We start from the raw sequence: 20,529 nt of genomic DNA on the forward strand, positions 1-20,529 counted from the left end.
GAAATTCCATCCTGTGTAGCTTTCCTTCCCCTCTGCTGGGCTGGGGACCCAGTTTTTTCCACTCCCCTGTACCCAAGGTGTAATGGTACACAAAGTGCTGGCAGCTGAGTGGGCAAGAGCATGAGTTCAAATCCCAGTTCCTCCACTCAGGAGCTGTGTGGCTGGGGGACAGCTACTTACGCTCTCCGCGCCCTGTTTCGTCATGATTACGGCACCAGTCTCAGAGCAGTGCCATGGGCGAACAGGGCGATGCGTGTGGGGCTGGGTGCCTGAGAGGCGTCTGTTCATGATATTAATAATACAAGTCTTCTCCATTTGGGTTTGCCCTTTGTCAAAGTGAGGGTTGTTCTGGAACAAGTCGGTTCACCTCTGAATACTGCAGTGCTTGGAGCAGAGCCCACTATGTAGGTGCTTGATAAGTATTGAATGAATGAATGTTGAGCTGAGAATGATATGCTTCAAAAACTGAGAGAAGAGAGAAAAGTAAAAGAAATGAAAAAAGGCAAAAGAGAATGTCTACATTATTCTGTGTCTGTATGTGAGCTGCATCAAAATCGGGGGAAAGTGTCTGGCTTTCTGAGTCCATGCTCCACTGCACTGAGGGATCATCGTGTCTCATCCCTGCCCTGCGCATTCTCCATCTTTATTCTCACAAATACTCTCACCCGTCTGGGTACCCCAGGCCCTGAGGTCCTAGAGGGGGCTTGTCTGAGCCTGCTCACCACTGCATAGCACAGGGGCTGAGACAGAGTGATTCAATGGGACTGTGTGAAGGAATAACTGATTCCTATGTCTTCATGCAGCAGGAGGACAGCCTCCTCCTGCACAGGCTGGCGCATAGTAGGTCCACACTATATGACTGAATGGGGAGCACAGGAAGTCCTTTAGCTGCTCCAGTCTTGGTTTCTTCACCTACCGACATGGTCTTAGGTTTACATGTTTCAAAGGCTGTTTGTTCCAGCACTAAATTGATTTGTTACAAATGCTAAATGCCTGCGGGCAAAATGTAGTTAAAACAAGGTTTGAACCTGTGCTGCTGCCCACTAGCTATGGGGACTCCCTTCTCCAGGCGTCAGTTCCCCAGTCTGGGAAATGGGCTTATTTCCATCTCACTGGATTGGATAACAAAGATAAAGGCGCTTAGCCTGGATCACCCGTGGTTTTACCGCCCTCATCCAGTATAATCTCGTAGTCTTCATTTGCACATTGAGAAGAGAAAAAGGAGGGAAGGAGGGCAGGAGAAATGGAGGGGGAGAGAGAGAGAGGAGAGGGAGAGATTAACTCAGGTGGCAAGAGTGAAGTTTTCTATCCATGTGCAGAGGATGAGAATAAATTTAGCAAGTGCGTATTTTGCGCCACAGTTGACGTGCCCACGCCCTTCCCAATTTTATTTCTTACAATCCTGGGAGGACACCTCCTCATTCCCATTTTCCAGTTGAGCTGCAGAAACGGGATTTGGTAAATTTGCAAACCCCTGGTGGAAAGTACTTGGCACCGTGCCAGGCAACTAGTAAGCGCTCAGTGGAACTGATACTGTTGTGGTCACGATGAGGAAACTGAGTGTGTCCTCCCAGTAGGGTGCGGGTGGTCCTGGACGCTCAAGGGTCTCACTGGGCAGGGCGGGGCGGGGCGGGGCGAGCCAGGGAAGGGCGGGTCCTGGGGGGCGGGGCGGAACGAGGGCCGCGACTGCGAGGTCCTATCAGCTCCGCCGGCCCCCAGGGGGGCGTGGCCTCTGGGCTAAGGGACAGCATACAAGAAGAGGCGCATTGAGCCCCCGGATCCACTGCTTCCTTCGGCGGTCCCGTTGTCCAGTATCCTGCGACCGTCCTGTCCCGCTGAGCCAGTGCTGCCGCTGCCACCGCCGCCGCCACCTCCACTGCACAACGCGGGAGACTCCAGCGAGCTGGTGATTGGAGCCCTGTAAGTGTGACTTCGATTCCTTTACTCTCTCCGAGCTTTGATCCATTCCCGTAATCTCCGAAAAGTTGAAGTAACCAGGGCAGATGCCAGTTCTTAGGGCTTACTACGTGCAAGCACTAAACTGAGCGCCCGCTCGCATCTCAGAACTGGGCTCAGCCGCCAGCCAGCCGGTTCACAGCGGGAGAAACCGAGGCTCTTCCAGGGCAACTCAGTTGCTCAAGACCACAGCCAGGAAGGGAGGGAGCCGGGACTCAAAGCCAGTCTGACTGCAGAGCCGTGCTCCTGAAGGCTGTATACTCTTGCCTTCCTGTGCAGTTCGCTAGCATCTGTTGTGCTTCTGTGTACACAGTGGGCATCAATCAATGGAAAGCTGATGGTGTGGATGTGGCATGAGTTTGAATGTGTCTACCCACATGTGGATGGCCGGTTCATTTGCAACAAACCTGCCAGGTAGCCCTCCTCTTCCCATATTTCGGATGAAGACACTGGGGATTAGAGAGGTGAAGTGAGTTGTCCAGGCAGAGCTGTGGCTGAAACCCAGCTCTGTCTGTCTCTAAAGCTCCAGATGGCCGTGGATGTGTCCAGGCCTGGCCACCAGAGTTCTTGCAGGTTCGGGAACATGTTCCTGGGTATCTTTAACCAGAGTGGACATTTGCATAAACTTGTGTGGAAAGTATTGTGCTGGGAGCTGAGGACTTGGTCCTGCAGTCCTGGGGAGATGGGCTGCCTTCATGTGACACAGACCCAGAACCTCCTTTGCCAAGTGCTAGGATGGTGGACAGGCTGGAAAAGGCTTAGCTGATGCTTGCTGATTGAAGTCTAACTTGAATTGGGCATCTTCTAATCAAAAGGTGAGTTGCTGCTCAAGAGAAGCAGATGGGGGCCTGTGCAAATGCCCAGCTTGCCTTGCAACCTAGAGTAGGTTTGTGAGTTTTCACCTCAAACATTTGGGCCCCTTATTCTGGCAGAATAGGGGAGCTACTGTTCCCAGCTGGGCCAGGGCACCTGGGGTCTAGAGACCGACAGGTGAAAGACTAGGGTCCTGTGGAAAAAGACGAAGGGCGGGTCCCCTTCCCCAAATAGACTGAGAAGGGACCTTCCAAGGGTTCTTTGTGTTCTGTGCACCTGCTCTTCTGCTTCTGATCTGGCTGTATCCACATGGGGGAGCAGCAGGAGTTGTGGGGGCTGTCCAGTGGGTGTGGCAGGTATGAGGCCCTGTGCCATGCACTGCGCCTGTGTTATTATCCCTAAAACACATCCGGGCAGCAGGCCTCCTGATCCCCATTTCAAAGAGGCGAAGTGCATGTCAAGGTCCCCTAGCTGGTGTGCCATGCTGTCACCCCAACTCTGGCTGCAAACCCTACATTTAACTCCTAAGCCCTTTAGACAGTTCTCTGCCCAGCCACTAACTCCACCTCTGGACCTGACCTTCACACAAGGTGTCTGAGGTGTTATTTTGTCTGAGAGGGGCTCCAGATAAAACCTGCTGTCAGCAGAATTGATCCCAAGCCCCAAGTTCCCAACCATGTGTCCTGGTAGAATAAAGAGGGTCTGTTTCATTTTTACAGAGTCTCTCAAGATATAGGAGTTGGGGTAGTAATGATAACATTTATAATCATACCAGCCTGACATTTACCTGGCACTTACCATGGGCCAGCCATGCCCAGGGGTTTACATGGATGACCTCACTGACATTTTTATGGGATGGGCACTGGCCCGTCCTTCTTTCTACAAGGAGGGAATTTGAGGCTTGGAGTGATGAAAGCATGTACCCAGCATGACACAGCCAGGGCATGGGAGAGCTGCCCTCCTGGCTGGGTCCTGTCCCAGATCCTGGAAGAAAGTACTCATGCAACCGCGAGCCACTTAACTGTCACAGCAGAGCTGGCTGCTAGTCAAGGCTTCCCACACCCCATGGGATCTAGGTCCCTGGCCCAGATTAGGGGTGGACCTGCAAAAGGGATGCACTGACACAGGGGCTTGGGCTCCACTCTGCCAACAGGTACTGGTATCAAGGCAGAGAGCCCCACCCCAGGACCCAGATCCATGCTGGCTCCCGGGGTCCTGCTCCCCGACTGGCAAGAAAGCTGGCTGGCTGGGGGCCGGAATGGAGCCTCTGCAGAAGAGACCCCACATTTCGTCTCCCTCAAAGACCCCACATTGGCTGTCTGGCCTTCAGTCAGTTGCCTTTAGTCAGTTGTGTTTGAAAACTGGCTTTTAGAGGCAGGACCCCCAACACTGACCTCTTCGGCCTTGTGGGAGCTGGAACATTTCTTCTCTCTGTCACCAGTGTAATTTACTATGTATGGGAGGTGCCTCTGTGTCTGCTTGCTCCCGACCTACGAGGCTTTTTTTTCTTTTTTCTTTTGCAAACTCACTGGTTTTTGATCAGTCCCAGATGTGCAAACCCAGCATCAGTCAAAGGGGCTGATGGCTTGTCAAGAAAGGAAACTACAACACAGGCATCGTTTTGTTCCATCTTCAGTTCATGGAGCTGAACAGACCCTCAGGCCTTCGTGGGGGGCGGGGTCCGGAGCCCCTTGGAAAGTCCCAAATGGAGCATGCTTTGTTCTGGGGCATGGAGGGTTGGCTGGTTGGCAGGGCCAGCCACGTCCCCCTTTTTTTCCTTGGAAAAAAAAGGTTTTATGTGGTAAAATATGCATAGACACAAAGTTAACCATGTTAAAGCGTACAGTTCAGTGACCTGTACTGCATTCACAGTGCTGCACAGCCACCACCACTACCTGAGTCCAGAACGTTTCCATCGGCCCAAAAGGAGTCTCCACCTCCATTACAAGGAGTCACTCCCCTTTGTCTCCGCCCCAGCCTCAGGCAGTGACTAAGCCACCTTCTGTCTCTCTGGATTCACTCTTGTTGACATTGCATATAAGTGGAGTCACACATATGTGGCCTTTGTGTCTGGCTTCTTTCATTTGGTCTGATGTTTTCAAGGTTCATCCGTGTGTTAGAGCTCTAGTCCTTTTGATGCTTCAGTAATGTTCCGTTATATGGACGGACCACGTTTCGCTTATCCATTCTTCCATCGATGAAAGTTTGGGTATTTCCTCATTCTGCCTTTAACATTTGTGTGCACATTTTTCTTTAAACATCTAGTTTCAATTGCTTTGGGTCTATACCAGGAGTGGAATTACCAGGTCACATTAACCTATTGAGGAACTGTGCTCTCTTCTTGACTCCCTTCTTAAAGAAGCAGCAAGTCAGGGCATCTCATTTCAGAATCCACTGAGGCCCTCTGCTGTGGGTGCAGGGAAATCTGGCAACTGGGTGTTCTGGGGGAGGTGTTGGCATTCCCCCCAGGGGCACAGCGGCAACGGGCAGAGAATCCTGTCTGAGCCGTTGCCCTGGAGGGGCTGTGCTTTGTGCCGCAGTCTGTGCGGCTCTGGGCACTCGCAGGCAGATGCCCCCTTTCAAGGCTGTGAGGACAGACAGTTTCTCGTGGTTGAGCCCGAAGGAGATTTATCTTCTCCGTTGTCTCAAGTGCTGTGTCAGCTTAGACAGAAGCCACAGATTCAGGAGGAAAAGGAGAGGATTATGCAACTTCTGGACCATCATTTCAAAAATATTATAAATTATGAAATCCTACATTTTCGATCTGAATTTCTGGAACGTGCCCCATTATGAGTGCAGAATGACACTGCCTCAGCAGGGAAAAGAATTGAGCTTCTGTTTCACTTGCAGTCAAGTGGTCCTGGAATTGACCCTGGCCCCAAGTTCTTTTGGATTGGTCGAAGCCCACCTGGAACTCTCCAGGAGTGGCTACCTGCATCCAGCTGACATCTGCTGAGACTGACTTGAGAGGAACTTGAAAATACTTCTAGAGCAAAGAGGCAGCATTTTCTGGCAGGGAAGGTGATCGTGGGTGGGGTGTCAGCAAGGGTGCACCAAGTGGAGGCACTCTGTGTGTGTGCAAAGGCCCGGAGGCAGGAAGGGGCCTGGCACTCTTGGAGAAAGGCACCAAAGTTCCGTGTGGCTGGAGCTCAAGGGTCAGATCCAGGAACAGCAAGGGTCTGCTGTGCGGGCGTGCTGAGTGCTGCTGAGTTGGGATTCCCTGCTACGGGCTGCGGGGAATAGGGGTGTAACAGGGTGGTGTTTTCACTTGAGAACAGATCTCGTGGAATGAGCGGTGTTCCCCAAATTGTGGGGAGTCCATCCCTGCTGGACTCGTAGGTGACTGTTAGCGCAGACCCAGCAGCAAAGCTCGCCAGTCCAGGGGCTGTTCCTTCCTCCCTCTGCCAATGTCGGGGCCAGCATTTCAGGTGGTAGTCAGTCTCTAATGTGGCTCCTGCACTCCACCCCACCTCCCCTAAAACAAAGAGAGCACTTTCTGCAACAAAGCCTCTGGCCAGTTCCAGGGCCCAACTGGGAGGTCCTCGTTTGGTTCTGTTTTCATTGTGTTTAATTCTATTCGGGCTCCTATTCAAGGTGCAAGTGATCAAGTTCTCCGCAAATGGTGGTGATGGAAAGTTACCTCTTAAAAGTAAAATTTCCTGAGCCCTCAGGCTGGGCCACCTTGAACAGAAATACAAAATATGTGCTAGTCCACCTAGATGATGAAGCTGGTGAGGGAAGGGGGTGTGCCAAGGATTGAAGATTGGGAAATGCTGGGTTGAGGTGGGGAATGAGATTTAGGCAGCTGTTACTGTCTGGAGCAACGGTTCTCAAAGTAGGGTTTCACTGAAACTTGGGGGGGATGCAGAACAGCCCCTGGGAACGCATTCGAAATGCAGATTCTCAGGCCCCTCCCCCGAATTCCTGCATCAGAAGCTATGGGAGTGGGGCCAGCAATCTGTCTTAATGAGGCTTCCAGCACTTCCTGGCGCACACTCAAATGTGAGGCCTACTGCCCTAGAAAGCCAATGAAGACTCGCCCCGGGGCCTGACGCAGACGGGGTGGGGGCACTGGTGAGTGAGGGTAGATGGGAAGCTGTGTGGGAGGTTCTGCTTATAGGACCTGGTGTGACCAGAGAGAGTCCCATGGCAAGAGTGGAGTGAGTGGCTCAGGAACTAAAATGACCGCCAGGGTCGGAAGCCGACTGAGAGCCAGTTGTTGGTGTGTCCGTGAGTCTGTCTTCTGGGAGAATGCTCACCTCATTGGCACTCTCGCTCTGGCCCGAGCAAGTATCCAGCACCTTCCTTCAGAGCGCGTTTAGTGTCCCCGTATGGCCAAGAGGTGGCGAGGGACATGTGTTTGTGACCCTGAAATGTCCCCTCAGAAACCATGAGTCATTTCCGGGATAACATTTAAAATGCATCTGCGTGTGTATGTATTATCTGCTACCAACCCCTCTCTCCCTCCTGCCCCACACTGGCTCCCAACACAGCCAGTCTGTTTTCTCGGGGAAGAAGCACCCGGCTGCTGAAAACACTGTTTTATTCCCAGAAACCTTCAAGACCTGGGCTTCCCTGGGACCGGAGATATTTTCAGCCTTGGCATCGTTGGACAAAGTGCCCTCTCAGACGTGGGATGAACTGGGCCCTGTCTGGGAGAGTCAGTGTCTGGTCCAAGTGGGAGGCCCCAGCCAGCCGCGGGGCTTTATCTGGGCTCCGGCTGGAAAGTGCACTTTGAAGCGCTGTCCCAGACCAGGCTCCAGCCTTGTCTTAGTTCTGAGACTCCTGGGGAGAGAGGCCTTGAGGATTTTCTCTTGCATAATGGTGTTCCCCTTGCAGCCACTCAGGCTTCTCCTGGTCCACCCTTCAAACAGGAGCCAGAGAGATTTCAAATTTTTATTTTTTTTTGTTAACGTTTTACTAGAGTTGAACGTACTACAGGCGACTGCTCACTCATTTGTGCACTGGCAGATACATTTTCTCAAAGTGCACACATGCGTGCTAGGACCCCGGATCAGCTGCAGGACCTGGCCAGTCCCCCTGGGGCCTGTCCCGTTCCCCGCCCCCCTAGGACTTCTAATAGCATAGATTGGTTTTTCCTGGTTTTGAACTTTACATAAACAGCACTGTGCATGTTTAATCACTGGAGTCTGGCTTCTTTAGTTCAGTATTATGTCTGTGAGCTTTGTCTGCTCATTGCAAGCTGACAGGCTTTCAAAGCATAAATCAGACCCTATCACCATCAGCTTCCTTTTCCCACTCGCATGCTTGTTTTTGCTTTCAGAGTAAAATCATGACTCCTTGGTGTGGCCTCCAAGGCCCCTGAGCACCTTGCCCTCCCTGCCTCTGTGACCCTATTTCTCCCTCTTTCCACTGGCTTTGCCCCTGTCCTGGGTCATGCTAAGACAGTGACCCCCTCTAAACCTTTGTCCTTACTGTTCCTGCTGCCTTTCCTTTCCTTGAGATCTCGGAGGGATGCCACTGTCCATCCTGGCCAGAGTGGTCCCTACCGTGACCTCTGCTCCACTTCCCCATCCTATTCCCAGGGGTGCTTTCCTCACGTCATTTGTCTTCAGTTGCTGCTACGTCTCCTCCCCTTCCCAAGAGTGGACTGTCTTGTTCCCTTGCATATCCCAAGGATTCCGTGGCTACTTGAGGATTTGCAGTGGGGATTTTCATCAGCGAAGCAGTGTAGAGATTGCTCAGCCTGATGCTAGAGAATTTCTGAGCTGGTGTCTTTGAGCTTGGTTCAAAACCAGGGGTCATCACACAACCTGGCAGATACCACCCAGTACCAGTGAAGCATGCAATTCAGGCAGGAGGCTGGTCCAGGTGCTGCCAGCCCTGAAGCCTGGAGCAGAGGTAATTTGCGATGCCTGAATTCACGCAGGGGGACAAGGGAAAGAAACAGCCATTAAACACCACTAGGTCCTAGGACTCTGCTGCTGGGCTTTTTAAAACCACTTAACTTTGTAATCTTCACACCTTCTCTCCTTCAGCCCTGGGGGAAATTCAGGGCTTCAATGTGCCCATTAGGAATTGGAGACCCTGAGAGGTAAAGGGTCTTTCTGTGTAGCTCTACATGGTGGAGTCAGGATTCGAACCTGGGTCTGACCAATGCCCACGTGGAAGGTGTGCTTTTCCACACGCCTTCTGGCAGTCCTTGATGTCTTGTCCTTCGGAGATGGCTGTTTCCTGCTGTTCACCTAAAGCTTTGCTGAGAGCATCGTGCCCAAGGAAACATTCATACCTTTGTAAGAAAAAAGAAAAGGACCCTAGGAGTTATGTGCAGGGTATTTTTTTCAAAAAAAATTTTAAACTCCTTACCTGAGGATATATTTATTGATTTTAGAGAGAGAGGAAGGAGAAGAGAGAAAGAGAAAAACATCAATGTGAGAAACATCAGTTGGTTGCCTCCCATATGCACCCTGATTGGGGTCAAACCCACAACCTAGGTACATGCCCTGACCAGGGACTGAACCTGCAATCTTTTGGTGTACAAGACGATGCTCCAACCAATGGAGCCACACTGGCCATGGCTGTGCTGAGAATTCTAAGCCCATATTAATTTATTATCCAGTCCCTTGAGAGTGGCTTCTTTGATACATTTTCTTGGCTTGCATTGAACGTACCTGCTTTTTAGTTCTTTTTTTTTTTGCACAAAGGAGATTACATGTCTGTTGAATGAGTTGTTTACTATTTTTTTTGTTCAGAATTTTGTATATTCTCAGTATAGTATTTAAAAAGTAGGATGAGTTTGTGTTATACTTGTTCAGTATATATCCCATAAGGGCATACCTTCTGCCAAGGGCACAGGAGGAAAGAAAGTGCTTGGGGTGGGCGTTTCTCGTGAGCCAAGTGGACTGCTGGCCAGCCGGCCTTGGTTGTGGGGAATCCAAGGTGCCTGTTTCCTCCCTGTCCAGCCCTAATCCTGTGGGGAAGGTTTGAAGGAAAACTGACACAAACTCCTACCACCCCCACCCCTGGGTGTCTGGTACTGACCCAGACACTCTTCCGGAGCGGTTCTGCCCAGTCCTGGGATCTGCCCAAGATGTGCCTGCTGGGGAGTCCTCTTCCCTCCTCCCATCCACCACTCCATTCCTGGAATTTGTGGGTGGTTTGTGGGTACGCCTCTGATCTGTGCTTGGCCTCACTCATGTGTCGAGTTCTCCTTTGTGCTTCTGAGGAAGAGCAGAGCCCACGGCACCCTGGTCTTAGCTGCTGCCCCGTGGGTGGGGCAACTTACTGAGTGAGTCGGGCTGACATGGAGCTGGAGGTCAGAATAGCCCTGACGTATTGGGGAACCGCTGCCCAGACCAGCCAGGACTGCTAAGCAGATGGAGTGTGGCAGATGCATTAGCACCATCCACAGGCCTTCTGTGTGACCGTGAGCAAGTTGCTTCTCCATTTTAAGCCTCAGTCTCCTCATCTGTACAATAGGGCTCATAATCACAGTGGCCCCATTAGTCTGTAGAGAGGATGAGTATGCAACTCTGGGAGTCGAGGCCAGCTGTTTCGTCCACACTCATCACTCTTTGGCTGGGTTATTGGTGATGACTGTTCATTGAACGTTGAATCCCCACTGGGGTTTGAAGTTGAACAAGCTCAGTGGCAGCCAGTGGTGTGCTGGGGCCGGCTCCCTAGCTCAAGTTTCAGAAAGGATGTGAGCCAGTCAGATACAACCATCCTTAAACATTAAATTATGTAAGTTTACAGTTAAATAAGTCATATTTAAAACAAAGGTAATAACCATTCAAGACTCATCATGCCCTAATTTTTTACTGCACTTTACTGTTATTTCTGCTCTCGAGCTTATGGGTAGGCTAACACAAGTCTTTCCAGAAACTCCAAGTTCAGGACCTCATGTTCTGTGCTCGAAATTGGCCACGGTGGGAGTATTTATACCAGGGCAATTGGCAAACACTACAAATAAGGGTGGGCTTAAAATTTGTTTTTTTGAGTGTTGGTTATTGAACATTTACCAGCACACCGCTGATTCCAGCCCTCCAGAAGCACATAGTCTAGCTGGCAAGGCAGAGGTGCGCACAGATGCAATGCAGGCTGGTGAGCTCTAGGACACCCAGGGGCCAGTCCGCTTGGCTAAGATGGAGCCCTGGAAGGAGATAGTGTGCCATGGCAGCCATGGCATCTGAGCTGGGTCATTGTCGTCAGTGTGAACTCCCACGTACATCTGTGCAGATGGCTCCGGGCCTGTTGGTCGGCATTAGTGCTCTAGATCTGATTTATGACGTCTTGGCACCTTCTTCCCCATAGGTGGGAGAAAGTAGCCACAGTTCAAGCCATGTGCTGAATAAAGTGTGATTTATTTTATTGTTTAATACATTTTATTGATTATGCTATTACAGTTGGCCTCATTTATCCCCCTGTGCCCCCCTCCACCTGGTACCCCCCATTCCCTCTGGAAATCTCCCCCCTTAGTTCATGTCCATGGGTCATACATACAAGTACTTTGGCTTCTCCATTTCTTGTACTGTTCTCAAGATCCCCGTCTATTCTGTACCTACCAATTTGTACTTCTTAACCCCTGCACCTTTCTCCCTTCTCCTTCTCCCTCCCAACTGATAAGCCTCCAAATGATCTCCATATCTATGATTCTGTTTCTATTCTGCTTGTTTGCTTAGTTTTTTTCAATTCAATTGTTGATAGTTGTGAATTATTGGCATTTTAATGTTCATAGTTTTGATCTTCTTTTTCTTAAATAAGTCCCTTTAACATTTCATATAATAAGCATTTGGTGATGATGAACTCCTTTAGCTTGACCTTGTCTGGGAAACACTATATCTGCCCTTTGATTCTAAATGATAGCTTTGATGGATAGAGTAATCTTGGTTGTAGGTCCTTGCTTTTCATCACTTTGAATACTTCTTGCCAGTTCCTTCTTGCCTGAAAAGTTTCTTTTGAGAAATTAGCTGACAATCTTATTGGAACTCCTTTATAGGTAACTCTCTTTTTCTCTTGCTGCTTTTAAGATTCTCTCTTTATCTTTAACCTTTGGCATTTGAATTGTGATGTGTCGTGATGTGGTCCTCTTTGTGTCTGTCTTGTTTGGGATTCTCTGTGCTTCCTGGACTTTTATGTCTATTTCCTTCACCAAATTAGGGAAATTTTCTTTCATTATTTTTTCAGATAAGTTTTCAATTTCTTGTTCTTTCTCTTCTCCTTCCAGCACCCCTATGATTTGAATGTTGGTGTGCTTGAAGTTGTCTCAGAAGCTCCTTACCCTATCCTTGTTTTTTCTTCTTGCTGTTCTGATCAAATGTTTTCTCTTCCTTATGTTCCAAATCATTGATTTGATTCTTGGCTTCGTCCACTCCACTATTGATTCCCTGTAAATTTTTCTTTATTTCTCTTAATGTAACCTTCATTTCTACCTGGATCTTTTTTATGCTATTGAAGTACCCAATGATTTCCTTGGGCTTCCTAATAACCTGTCTTTTGAACTCTTATAGATCTGTAAGTATCTTATGGATTGCTTATCTCCATTTTGTTTATTTCTTTTTCTGGAGTTCTGTTCTTTTACTTGGGCCATGTTTCTTTGTCTTCCTCATTTTGGCAGCCTCCCTGTGTTTGTTTCTATGTATTAGGTAGAGCTGCTTTGATGCCCTGTCTTAGTAGCATGCCCTACTGTAGAAAAGTGCACCAGTAAGTTGGGTGGGGTAGGGCCTTAGGTAATCACCAGGGTGGGGCAACCTGTATGAACCAGGTTTATGAAGTTTCTTATGTGGTATTCCAGCTCTGTGGCTCTGTGGGGGGGAGAGCTCAGAAAGGGGACAATGGCCGTGGCCTGGCCTCTGGAGTTTTGTCCAGGAGGAGGCTATTCCCTGGCACTCGCCCTGATGCCAGACACTTCAGTTCTCCCCATATGCCACTGGTGCCCTTTCAGTTGCTACCTCAGTCCTGGAGCCCAGAGGGAGTGAGTCTGTGTAAGTACTAAATCTATTGTGGGCCCTTTAAGAGGAGATGCCTGAGAACCCCACTGTTTCTTCCATTGCTCCACCCCCCACTGATTTTTACAGCCAGAAGTTATGGGAACTTATCTTCCTGGTTCTGGGACCCTAGACTGAGTGATCTGGTGTGGGGCTGGGATCCTTTGCTCCCAAGGTATCCCTCCCAATTTTTATCCACCACACGTGGGTGTGGGGCCACCCATTCCGCATCTCCATGTCTCTGCCCCTACTACCCATCTGTACTTCTTTAATGCCTTGGTTGTCAGACTTCCATATAGCTCAATTTTATGACAATTCTGGATGATGGTTGTTTTGTAGTTTAGTTGTAAGTTTTGCTGTGGTTGGGCAAGGAGGCCAGCTGTGTTTACCTATGCCTCCATCTTGACCAGAAGTCCCTAATGTATATTTTAAATTTAGGAGAGGGTTTTTCTCTCTCCTCTTTAAACATTAGACATTTATTAGGATTTTTAAAAGTTAGATCTCATCTCATGGCAGAGATGAGGCTTTGAAATAATGTGGTGAAGAGAGAAGAATCTTCATTACTGCATTCCCCATTATTAACACCAGCCTTCTAAGAGTCCCTTCTAACGAAGTATCTGTGGGGCATTTAGCAGCGGCTGCATTGTTATAATAGCTAGCACTGTTTAGTTATACACCACATAGCTAACACGGTCATGTTTATTCCCTCCTTCATTCCTCACTCCATAGCTCATCCCTAGACCCCAACCTGCCCCTCCCCTGGCCCAGCCTGGGTAGATTAATCCAAGCTCATTGGTGAAGATTCAGCTGAAGAGTCAGTACCTCCCTGATGCCTTTTGGAGCTTAACATGCCTGTAGACCTGCTGGTCTTGTTTGCCAATGTCTGACAAGTCCTATAATTCCCTGCTACCTTATAGATACTTATACTGGAGCCCAGAGAACTACTTGCCATGTCCAAGGACACTGCCCCTCACTAGCTACATGTACCTAGTGAGGGGCAGTGTCACAAATTGAACCCAGATTTCTATTCCCTGAGAGCCCAAGCAAGCTTCAAGCCATAATGAAGAAGCCAACATCATGTGTATTTTTTATACAGCTCTTCTGATCTGGGGAGGAGGAGGAAAGCCACACATCCATTCTATGAATATTTATTGAATACCAACTTGGCAGACATGGGTGATTCAACTGTGAATGAGCCCAACAGGTCTGCAGGCGTGAATAAGCAGTGATCCCAGAATTGAGTCGTAAGTGAGAAGCAGGAATTAATCTGCCTAGCCTGGGCCAGCGGGGGCGTGGGGAGGGGAGGTCAGGTTCATAGGATGAGCTGTGGGAACAGCATGTGCAAAAGCAGGGAGTTTGGCACAGCCTCAGAGCCAATGGCTGACAGACTCAGTCCTAAGATTCATCTTTCTGGCAGACTTTCCTAAACACAGGCAAAGGCAGCCGGGCGAGATGACGCATCGAACTTAAGCAAACCATGTGCCCTTTCTCTCACTCGCTCCTGAGGGCTGAGTTTGGTGGCAGCATCTCCCAGGAGGTGACCATCAAGGAGACCCCTTGCTAGATTGGGAACATGAAGATCTGCTGACCCCCTATGGACCCACAGAGCCTTGGCCAGGGGAGGGGGGTGTGTAGCAGGTTGAAAGTTCCCCAAGCTTTCAGAAAGACTTGGTTCCATTAGCTGCACAACCTTACAAATACCAGGCAGGTCTCCTGGACTGAGTTTTATTTTCTGTAAAATGGGGTTGAAAGCAACCACCTCCCTGGCAGAGATCAAAGCCCATGGAAGCTTCCGGCCATGCTAATTCCAGTAATTTAACTCCTGTGACTTTCAGTCACCAGGCTTGGATCTCTATGTTGCCCCTGGGGTTTGAAAGCCTTGTAGGTCCCTCCCCACCTCTCCAGTGGCCTGGAGTCTGGTGTGTCCCCATGAAACCTCGCTGGCTTTACCATACCTGTGGTGTGCTTAGTCACACCCGCAGACCTGTTAGGCTTGGTTTTGCAACTTTGGCAAAAAAAAACATGTTTCAGAGAACATTTCTGCCATATTGTAGAGCCATCTACAGCAGATGTTTCAAGCTGTTGGTAAGAGGCCAGGGGTGACAGAGCTGAAGAGGGCTCCTCTAGAAAATGCCTTTGGGGGTGCCTACCTCTTAAGCCACTTTGGCAACCCTAGGAGAATTGGGGAGCAGGAGTACAGAGCCAAAGAATGTGGGCCTCACTGTCTGGGTGTGATGTGTGAGCTCCTCAAGGACATTGGGAGAACAGCTGGAACCCCAGCATCTGGAGAGAGCTCTGCAGAGAGCACCCATTGACGCCAGGGAATCAGAGGTCAGCGGGTCACATTTGAGTCAAAGGCACATCAGCAGATGGAGATTGGAGGGGTGTCAAGCCCAATAACAGGGGCATGTTTTGGTGAAATGTCACCATGATGTAAAGGTTTTGGTCCCCTAGGGGTGACACATTGGTGCCTTTTTATCCACAGAGCCACCATCTGACCCCAGGGGGCCAGTATCTCAGCTCCACCGAGCCCAGCAGTCTTACCAGGGGGCAGAGGAGGGCAAAGAGGATTGCAGAGGGAGATGGGGTTGTTGGTGGCCCTCCCCTGCATGGGTGGGACAGGAAATCCATGGGGTGGCAGTGAAAAAGGGCTGGGAGGTCAGATGAAGCTATGTTCCAACCCTGGGTGGAATCTTGAGCGGGTTTCTTAAACAACAGAGGCCTCAGTCTCCTCCCCTGTAAAATGGGAGAGTGGAACCCAAACCTCTGGGTTACTGGGACGTGAACTGAGTAATGCAGCGACTGGCACACAGTAGGTCTCTCACTGTGTAAGCCCCCGCCAGCCTCCCTGGGGGGAGCATGTACTTGTCATTGGAAAGCTTCAGGCAGCCTTGGACAGTGTGTATGCCTCATTTGTAAGAAGTTTTTGTTTTTTATTGTAAATGGAAAAGGGATTGAAGTACTTTGGCCTTAATCTCTGAATGAGCCATTTGGGCAGCAGAGGCTTAATGGTCGGAGCAGGCAAGGGTGCTGGCATTGCCCGTGAAGTGGCCCCGGCCAGTGGGCTTGTTGCTTTGACAGAGTGCCGACTGTCGCGGCCAGGTCCCAGCCGGAGCCTTGCCTCGGCCTCCTACCTCCTAATTTGCCTCTCTGTTTCTACCTTGCCTCCTTCCATATAGTGCCCAATGGGATATTTGGAACATAACCCTGTTCACCCACTTATCTGATGCACATACCAGTTTGGTAGGGCTGCCATAACATGGACCGCAGACCGGGTGGCTTAAAGAACAAACAGTTTTGCCTCACAGCTCTGCAGGCTGAAGTCTGAGCTCATGGTGTCAGCAGGGCTGGTTCCTTCTAAGGCCTCCCTCTTTGGCTGGTAGGTAGCTGTCTTCCCGTGTCCTCACATGGTGTTCCCTCTGTGTGTGTCTGTGTCCTAATCTCCTCTTCTTATTAGGACAGCAGTTGCATTGGATTAGGGCCCACCCCTGTGACCTCATTTAACTCAATCACATCCTTAAAGGCCTGATCTCCAAATACAGTCACATTCTGAGATGCTAAGGGTTAGGGCTTCCACATAAGAATTTAGGAGAGACACACACACCCAGCCCAGAGCTCTGGGCTGGTTCCCCTGTGCCAGCACCATGCTGGGCTCTGGGAATATAGACATGAGTGAGATGGAAGCCCTTTATTGCTACAATTCTGCTTAAATCTTCAGTGTTCTGCTGCCTAGACTTAGCAGGAGCATCAAGACCTGGGCCTTGCCCCTCACAAGCATGGACCCCCAGGTACCCTAAGCTCCAGTCAGGCCAACCCACTTTCAGACCCAACAGAATACTGGACATGCTGCCCAGCATGGTGCCGCAAACGGGGTGACCCAGGGCAACCCTGTGTTTCCCAGGCAAGTGATTGGCACAGAGCGGAGAAGGCCTTGAAGAAACTCTCTTCTCTCCTTCCACAGTGTTTTCTTCCAATGGGAAGTTCCGGGAAACCCCATGGTTCTCCCAAATCTAAAACTCCCACTAAGGCTTCATCAGTTCTCTTTGGAACCTTCCAGGGAAGGACCAGTCTACTGGCCCTGGAGTGTGGGGCCCCTTTAATATTCAGTGTGACGGTGGCTTCACTTTGGAATAAGGTGACACTTGTTCAGGGGAACATGCCAGAAGGATGCCCTTGGGACCCGCAGATGTTTCATTGCCCTTTCATGCGTTGGCATTTTGCTTTGTTTTAAAGTGGACAAGTGCAAAGGACAGGGTGCGTTCACCACCTAGGCCCAGACTTGGAGGACACCCTCTTTGGCAGCAGCTTTGCAGTTTCTGCCGACTCAGCCTGTCTACCTACCTAAAGTGAACAGACGTTGACACTTCCATATTTGTCTGAGAGTTTAAAGTAGGAATCACATATTAAAGATGAAGGTGAAGTCCCTCACGTCCTCCTTCCCAGCCCCACTGCCCTCACCCCGGAGTCCACCACCACCATGAACTTGTTCTGATTCAGTCCCGGATTTACCGTACAAACACACACGTACACAAATGTGTGCAGACACAAAGATACAGACATGTGAATATGTGTGTGAGTGTGCGATACATGCATATAACATATACATATAGATGTTTGTATATACATAGACATGCATATCCAAAAACATACGAAATATGATTTACATGTTTTAAAATGTATGTAAATAGTACAATTAGCATAATGTCCTACAACTTGCTTTTTTAACCCAATGTGGTATTTGATTTTTATGCGGACACGCACATAGCTCTAGTTCATCCCTTTTACCTGCTGTATAACGTTCTACCTCATGACTACCCCACAATTTACTTACTGATTGTCCCTACTGATAGCCGTTTGAGTTGTGCCCGCTGGCGGTATAAACCAAACCCAGGTTTTAGTCTAGCCGAGCCACAGCTGAGTTTCACAAGCAGTTCACGTTTCCCGTTTGCGGGTGCCCTCCCTCCAGCTGCATTAGCATAGAGTAAAGAGCAAATCGAGTGTGGTCGTGATGCCAGAGTGGACGCTTCGTGATGTCAGTCCTCGCTCACTTCATCTCAAATCTCAATCCTGCGTCAGTGAGTTTTGGCATTGCTTTCAGGCCTGGCCTTCTGCAGCTGGGAAATGCTCATATATGGTGCTGTGACTAACCTGAGAAAGAAATCAAGGACCCCGAGGGGTTCTGCATTACTGGTTTGATTCCCAGTGGGGCGAGTGGGCACGCAGAAGTCCTCCCCGCAGTCCCCGGGGCCCTGCCCCAAAGGGAACTCCGTGGGAGGGAGGCCACATGTGGCCCATGCCAAAGAGAGCCCAGCCGCCCCTCTGGATGGCAGTTATTTTTATCTGAAGTGCAGGCTCGGTCAGGACCCTGGAGAGTTTCCAGGGTCGGAGATGGGAACTGCCTCTTTCCCATAGCTCCTTGGCTCTGCCCTGCCTCCTGGGATTCCCGGTTCTGCTCATTCAGCAGGCTCGTCCTCTCCCTGCCCCACTCTGTGTCTTGCCCCTGAGGATGTCCTCCTCTGGCTGCCATCTTTCAGTCCCAGCCAGCTTGACTGGTGAGCACCGGTTATCCCTAATGTGGGTGAAGGCCAGGATCGAGCCTTCCAGGGTTCTGAGTGGGTCAGCATGGAGGCACAGCTGCCACCCTTCCCACCCAGGGAGCCCTCTCCTCCAGCTCCCTGTGATGTCTTAAGTCATCCCTGTCCCATTGGGTGAGGGCTGTGGCTTTCCTCACCTGTCTCCTCAGGGTCTAACACAAAATCAGTGCCCGATAACGCTCATCGGGTGACTGAGCAACTCTCCCTTCGGAGTAAAGCAGAGGTGAGAGACGTAAATGAACACACTCAAGCCCTGTCTGGACCAGGTGACAGCCAGAGGAGGACCACAGTTGGCGGCCCTTTAGTGGAAGTGAGACCCCCGTCACACTGGCTCCCAGTCCCAGCGTCTGAGCTTACCAGTACAGGGCCGTGGGCCTGTGCTGTGACCACTCCAGGCCTCTGTAGCTGTCGCATCTGTAAAACAGGAGTGATGACAGCAGACCCTGGGCTGTCCTGGGATTGGGGACGATGTGAATTGTGTGACTGGCCCACATAGATGCCCAGGAAGGATTTTTAGAAGGAACAAAGGCACAATGGAAATTCACCTAATACAGGCCCTTGGAATTTTCAAGTTAGCAGGCATATTTGAAGACTAACGCAGCTCTTCCTCAGGTGAGTGCCAGGGAAGAAAGTTAGTAAGAGGATTATCTGGGGAAAGGACTTGTAGAGCAAAGGCAAGGAAGGCCAATGGAGATCCTTGATGGATAATGAAAGTGAGAACGCTCCCTTTCCTGCAGTCAGCACCACAGATCTCTGAGATGGTGAATCCCACCAATGCGACCCCAACAGGTATCAGGACTGGGCTTCCAGGAACGCACTTCGATAAGTATGGCTCCAAGATGAGGCCTTGGAGGTCTGGGAGTCCCAGCCTGCCCTCTTCTTCTGTCCCCTCTCACTGCTGTTGGCTTTGTCATCCAACAGGAAGTAACCGTCCTGATGAGTTTGTTGGGTACTGATTGCCCACTCGAACCCCTAACTTAGTAGCCAAAAGGGTAGCACCTGCCAGTGTCTGGAACAGGCTCGTCATCAGGCAGGAGTGGCGAAGGGAGGCCACGTGCTTGGTTGTTGAGTGGGTTTGCCAGGCAGTTTTGAGGGTAACTGGGGGACACAGCACCCCTTGGAGGTCTTCCCTCTTTCCACTGTCACTTCCTCTGAGGATCAAATCAACAGGTGCCTTGTTGCTCGGCCAAGCATGCAGCTGGGCCCCGGGCTGGGGCTGGTGACTTGCTGGAGTGTGTGACGGCTGTGGGGCGGGGCCAGCGGAAGGGCTGTGGTAAGAGGAGCCTTGCGCAGCGATGGGTCTGGGGATGTTTGTTCACCACGTTAGGTAAACTGAGTCTCACTTCACCGGGACCAGGAAGTTGGCTACTAACGTTTGTTCAGGGCAGACCCTTTGGTGACATGAAATGGCCGTATCAATGTCCTTTGGGAGCAGGAGACAGAACTTAACTCAGGCCACAGGCCCACCTGAGTCCTGAATGAGTAGAATTGCTGACTGAAATGACAAAAGATGGTGATGAGAGAACTGGGGTCCGGGAGGAACTGTGCCAGGATGTCCTTTGTGGAGTCCAGCAGCTTGCCTTCCCGTCTGTGGGACTTTGGTTACTGAGCTCCTGTGAGCCTCAGTTTCCACATCTGCAAAGTAGGGAGAATGTTGCCACTCCATTCACTGCGGAAGCCAATGCGAGAACTGGTCTAATGCTGGCTGATGTTTTCTCCCGCTGCCCTCTGCTTCCTCTCAGAGCTGCCGAGCACCCAGCTCTGCCCCAGGAGCCCAGGCTGCCCATCACTCCCGTTTTCGCTGCCGGAGAGGAGCCATGAGCCGCGCCCTGAATGCCCTCATCCCCTTGGGGCTGGTGCTGCTGGTCTGTGGAGCCCGAGGCTTTTTCCTGCCCAACGTCACACACTTAGAGAAGCTGCTCAGCAAGTACCAGCAGGACGAGCCCCAGGCCCGGGTCCGCAGGGCCATCCCCGGGGCAGACCAGGAGGAGATCCTCATGCTGCACAATAAACTGCGGGGCCAGGTGCACCCCCCGGCCTCCAACATGGAGTACATGGTGAGTGCTGGCACCCCCCGGGGCTGGAGGTCTGCGCTCCGTCTGTCCCGTCTGCAGTCACTGGGTGTGTGGCAGGCTTGGGGGCTTGGGCGGCAGAGGCCCCCTTGCCCCTGTTGTTGACTCCCCACCAAAACAGCACCCGTGAGTTCCCCGGCAGAGGCT

At 50.7% G+C, this 20,529-nt stretch overlaps 1 protein-coding gene across 1 annotated transcript in view; it reads left to right on the forward strand.

The window, feature by feature from the left end:
* The first annotated feature begins 1,781 nt into the window (after positions 1–1,781).
* CRISPLD2 (cysteine rich secretory protein LCCL domain containing 2) overlaps positions 1,782–20,529 on the forward strand; it is a 64,277-nt gene continuing 45,529 nt past the window's right edge. The window contains exons 1-2 of the mRNA XM_024556236.4: positions 1,782–1,920; positions 20,053–20,367. Of these exons, the coding sequence (XP_024412004.2) occupies positions 20,128–20,367 (240 nt within the window). The 5' untranslated portion in view covers positions 1,782–1,920; positions 20,053–20,127. The remainder of the gene's footprint in view (positions 1,921–20,052; positions 20,368–20,529) is intronic.

This window comes from Desmodus rotundus, chromosome 12, assembly GCF_022682495.2.
Source record: "Desmodus rotundus isolate HL8 chromosome 12, HLdesRot8A.1, whole genome shotgun sequence".
NCBI classification, from domain to species: domain Eukaryota; kingdom Metazoa; phylum Chordata; class Mammalia; order Chiroptera; family Phyllostomidae; genus Desmodus; species Desmodus rotundus.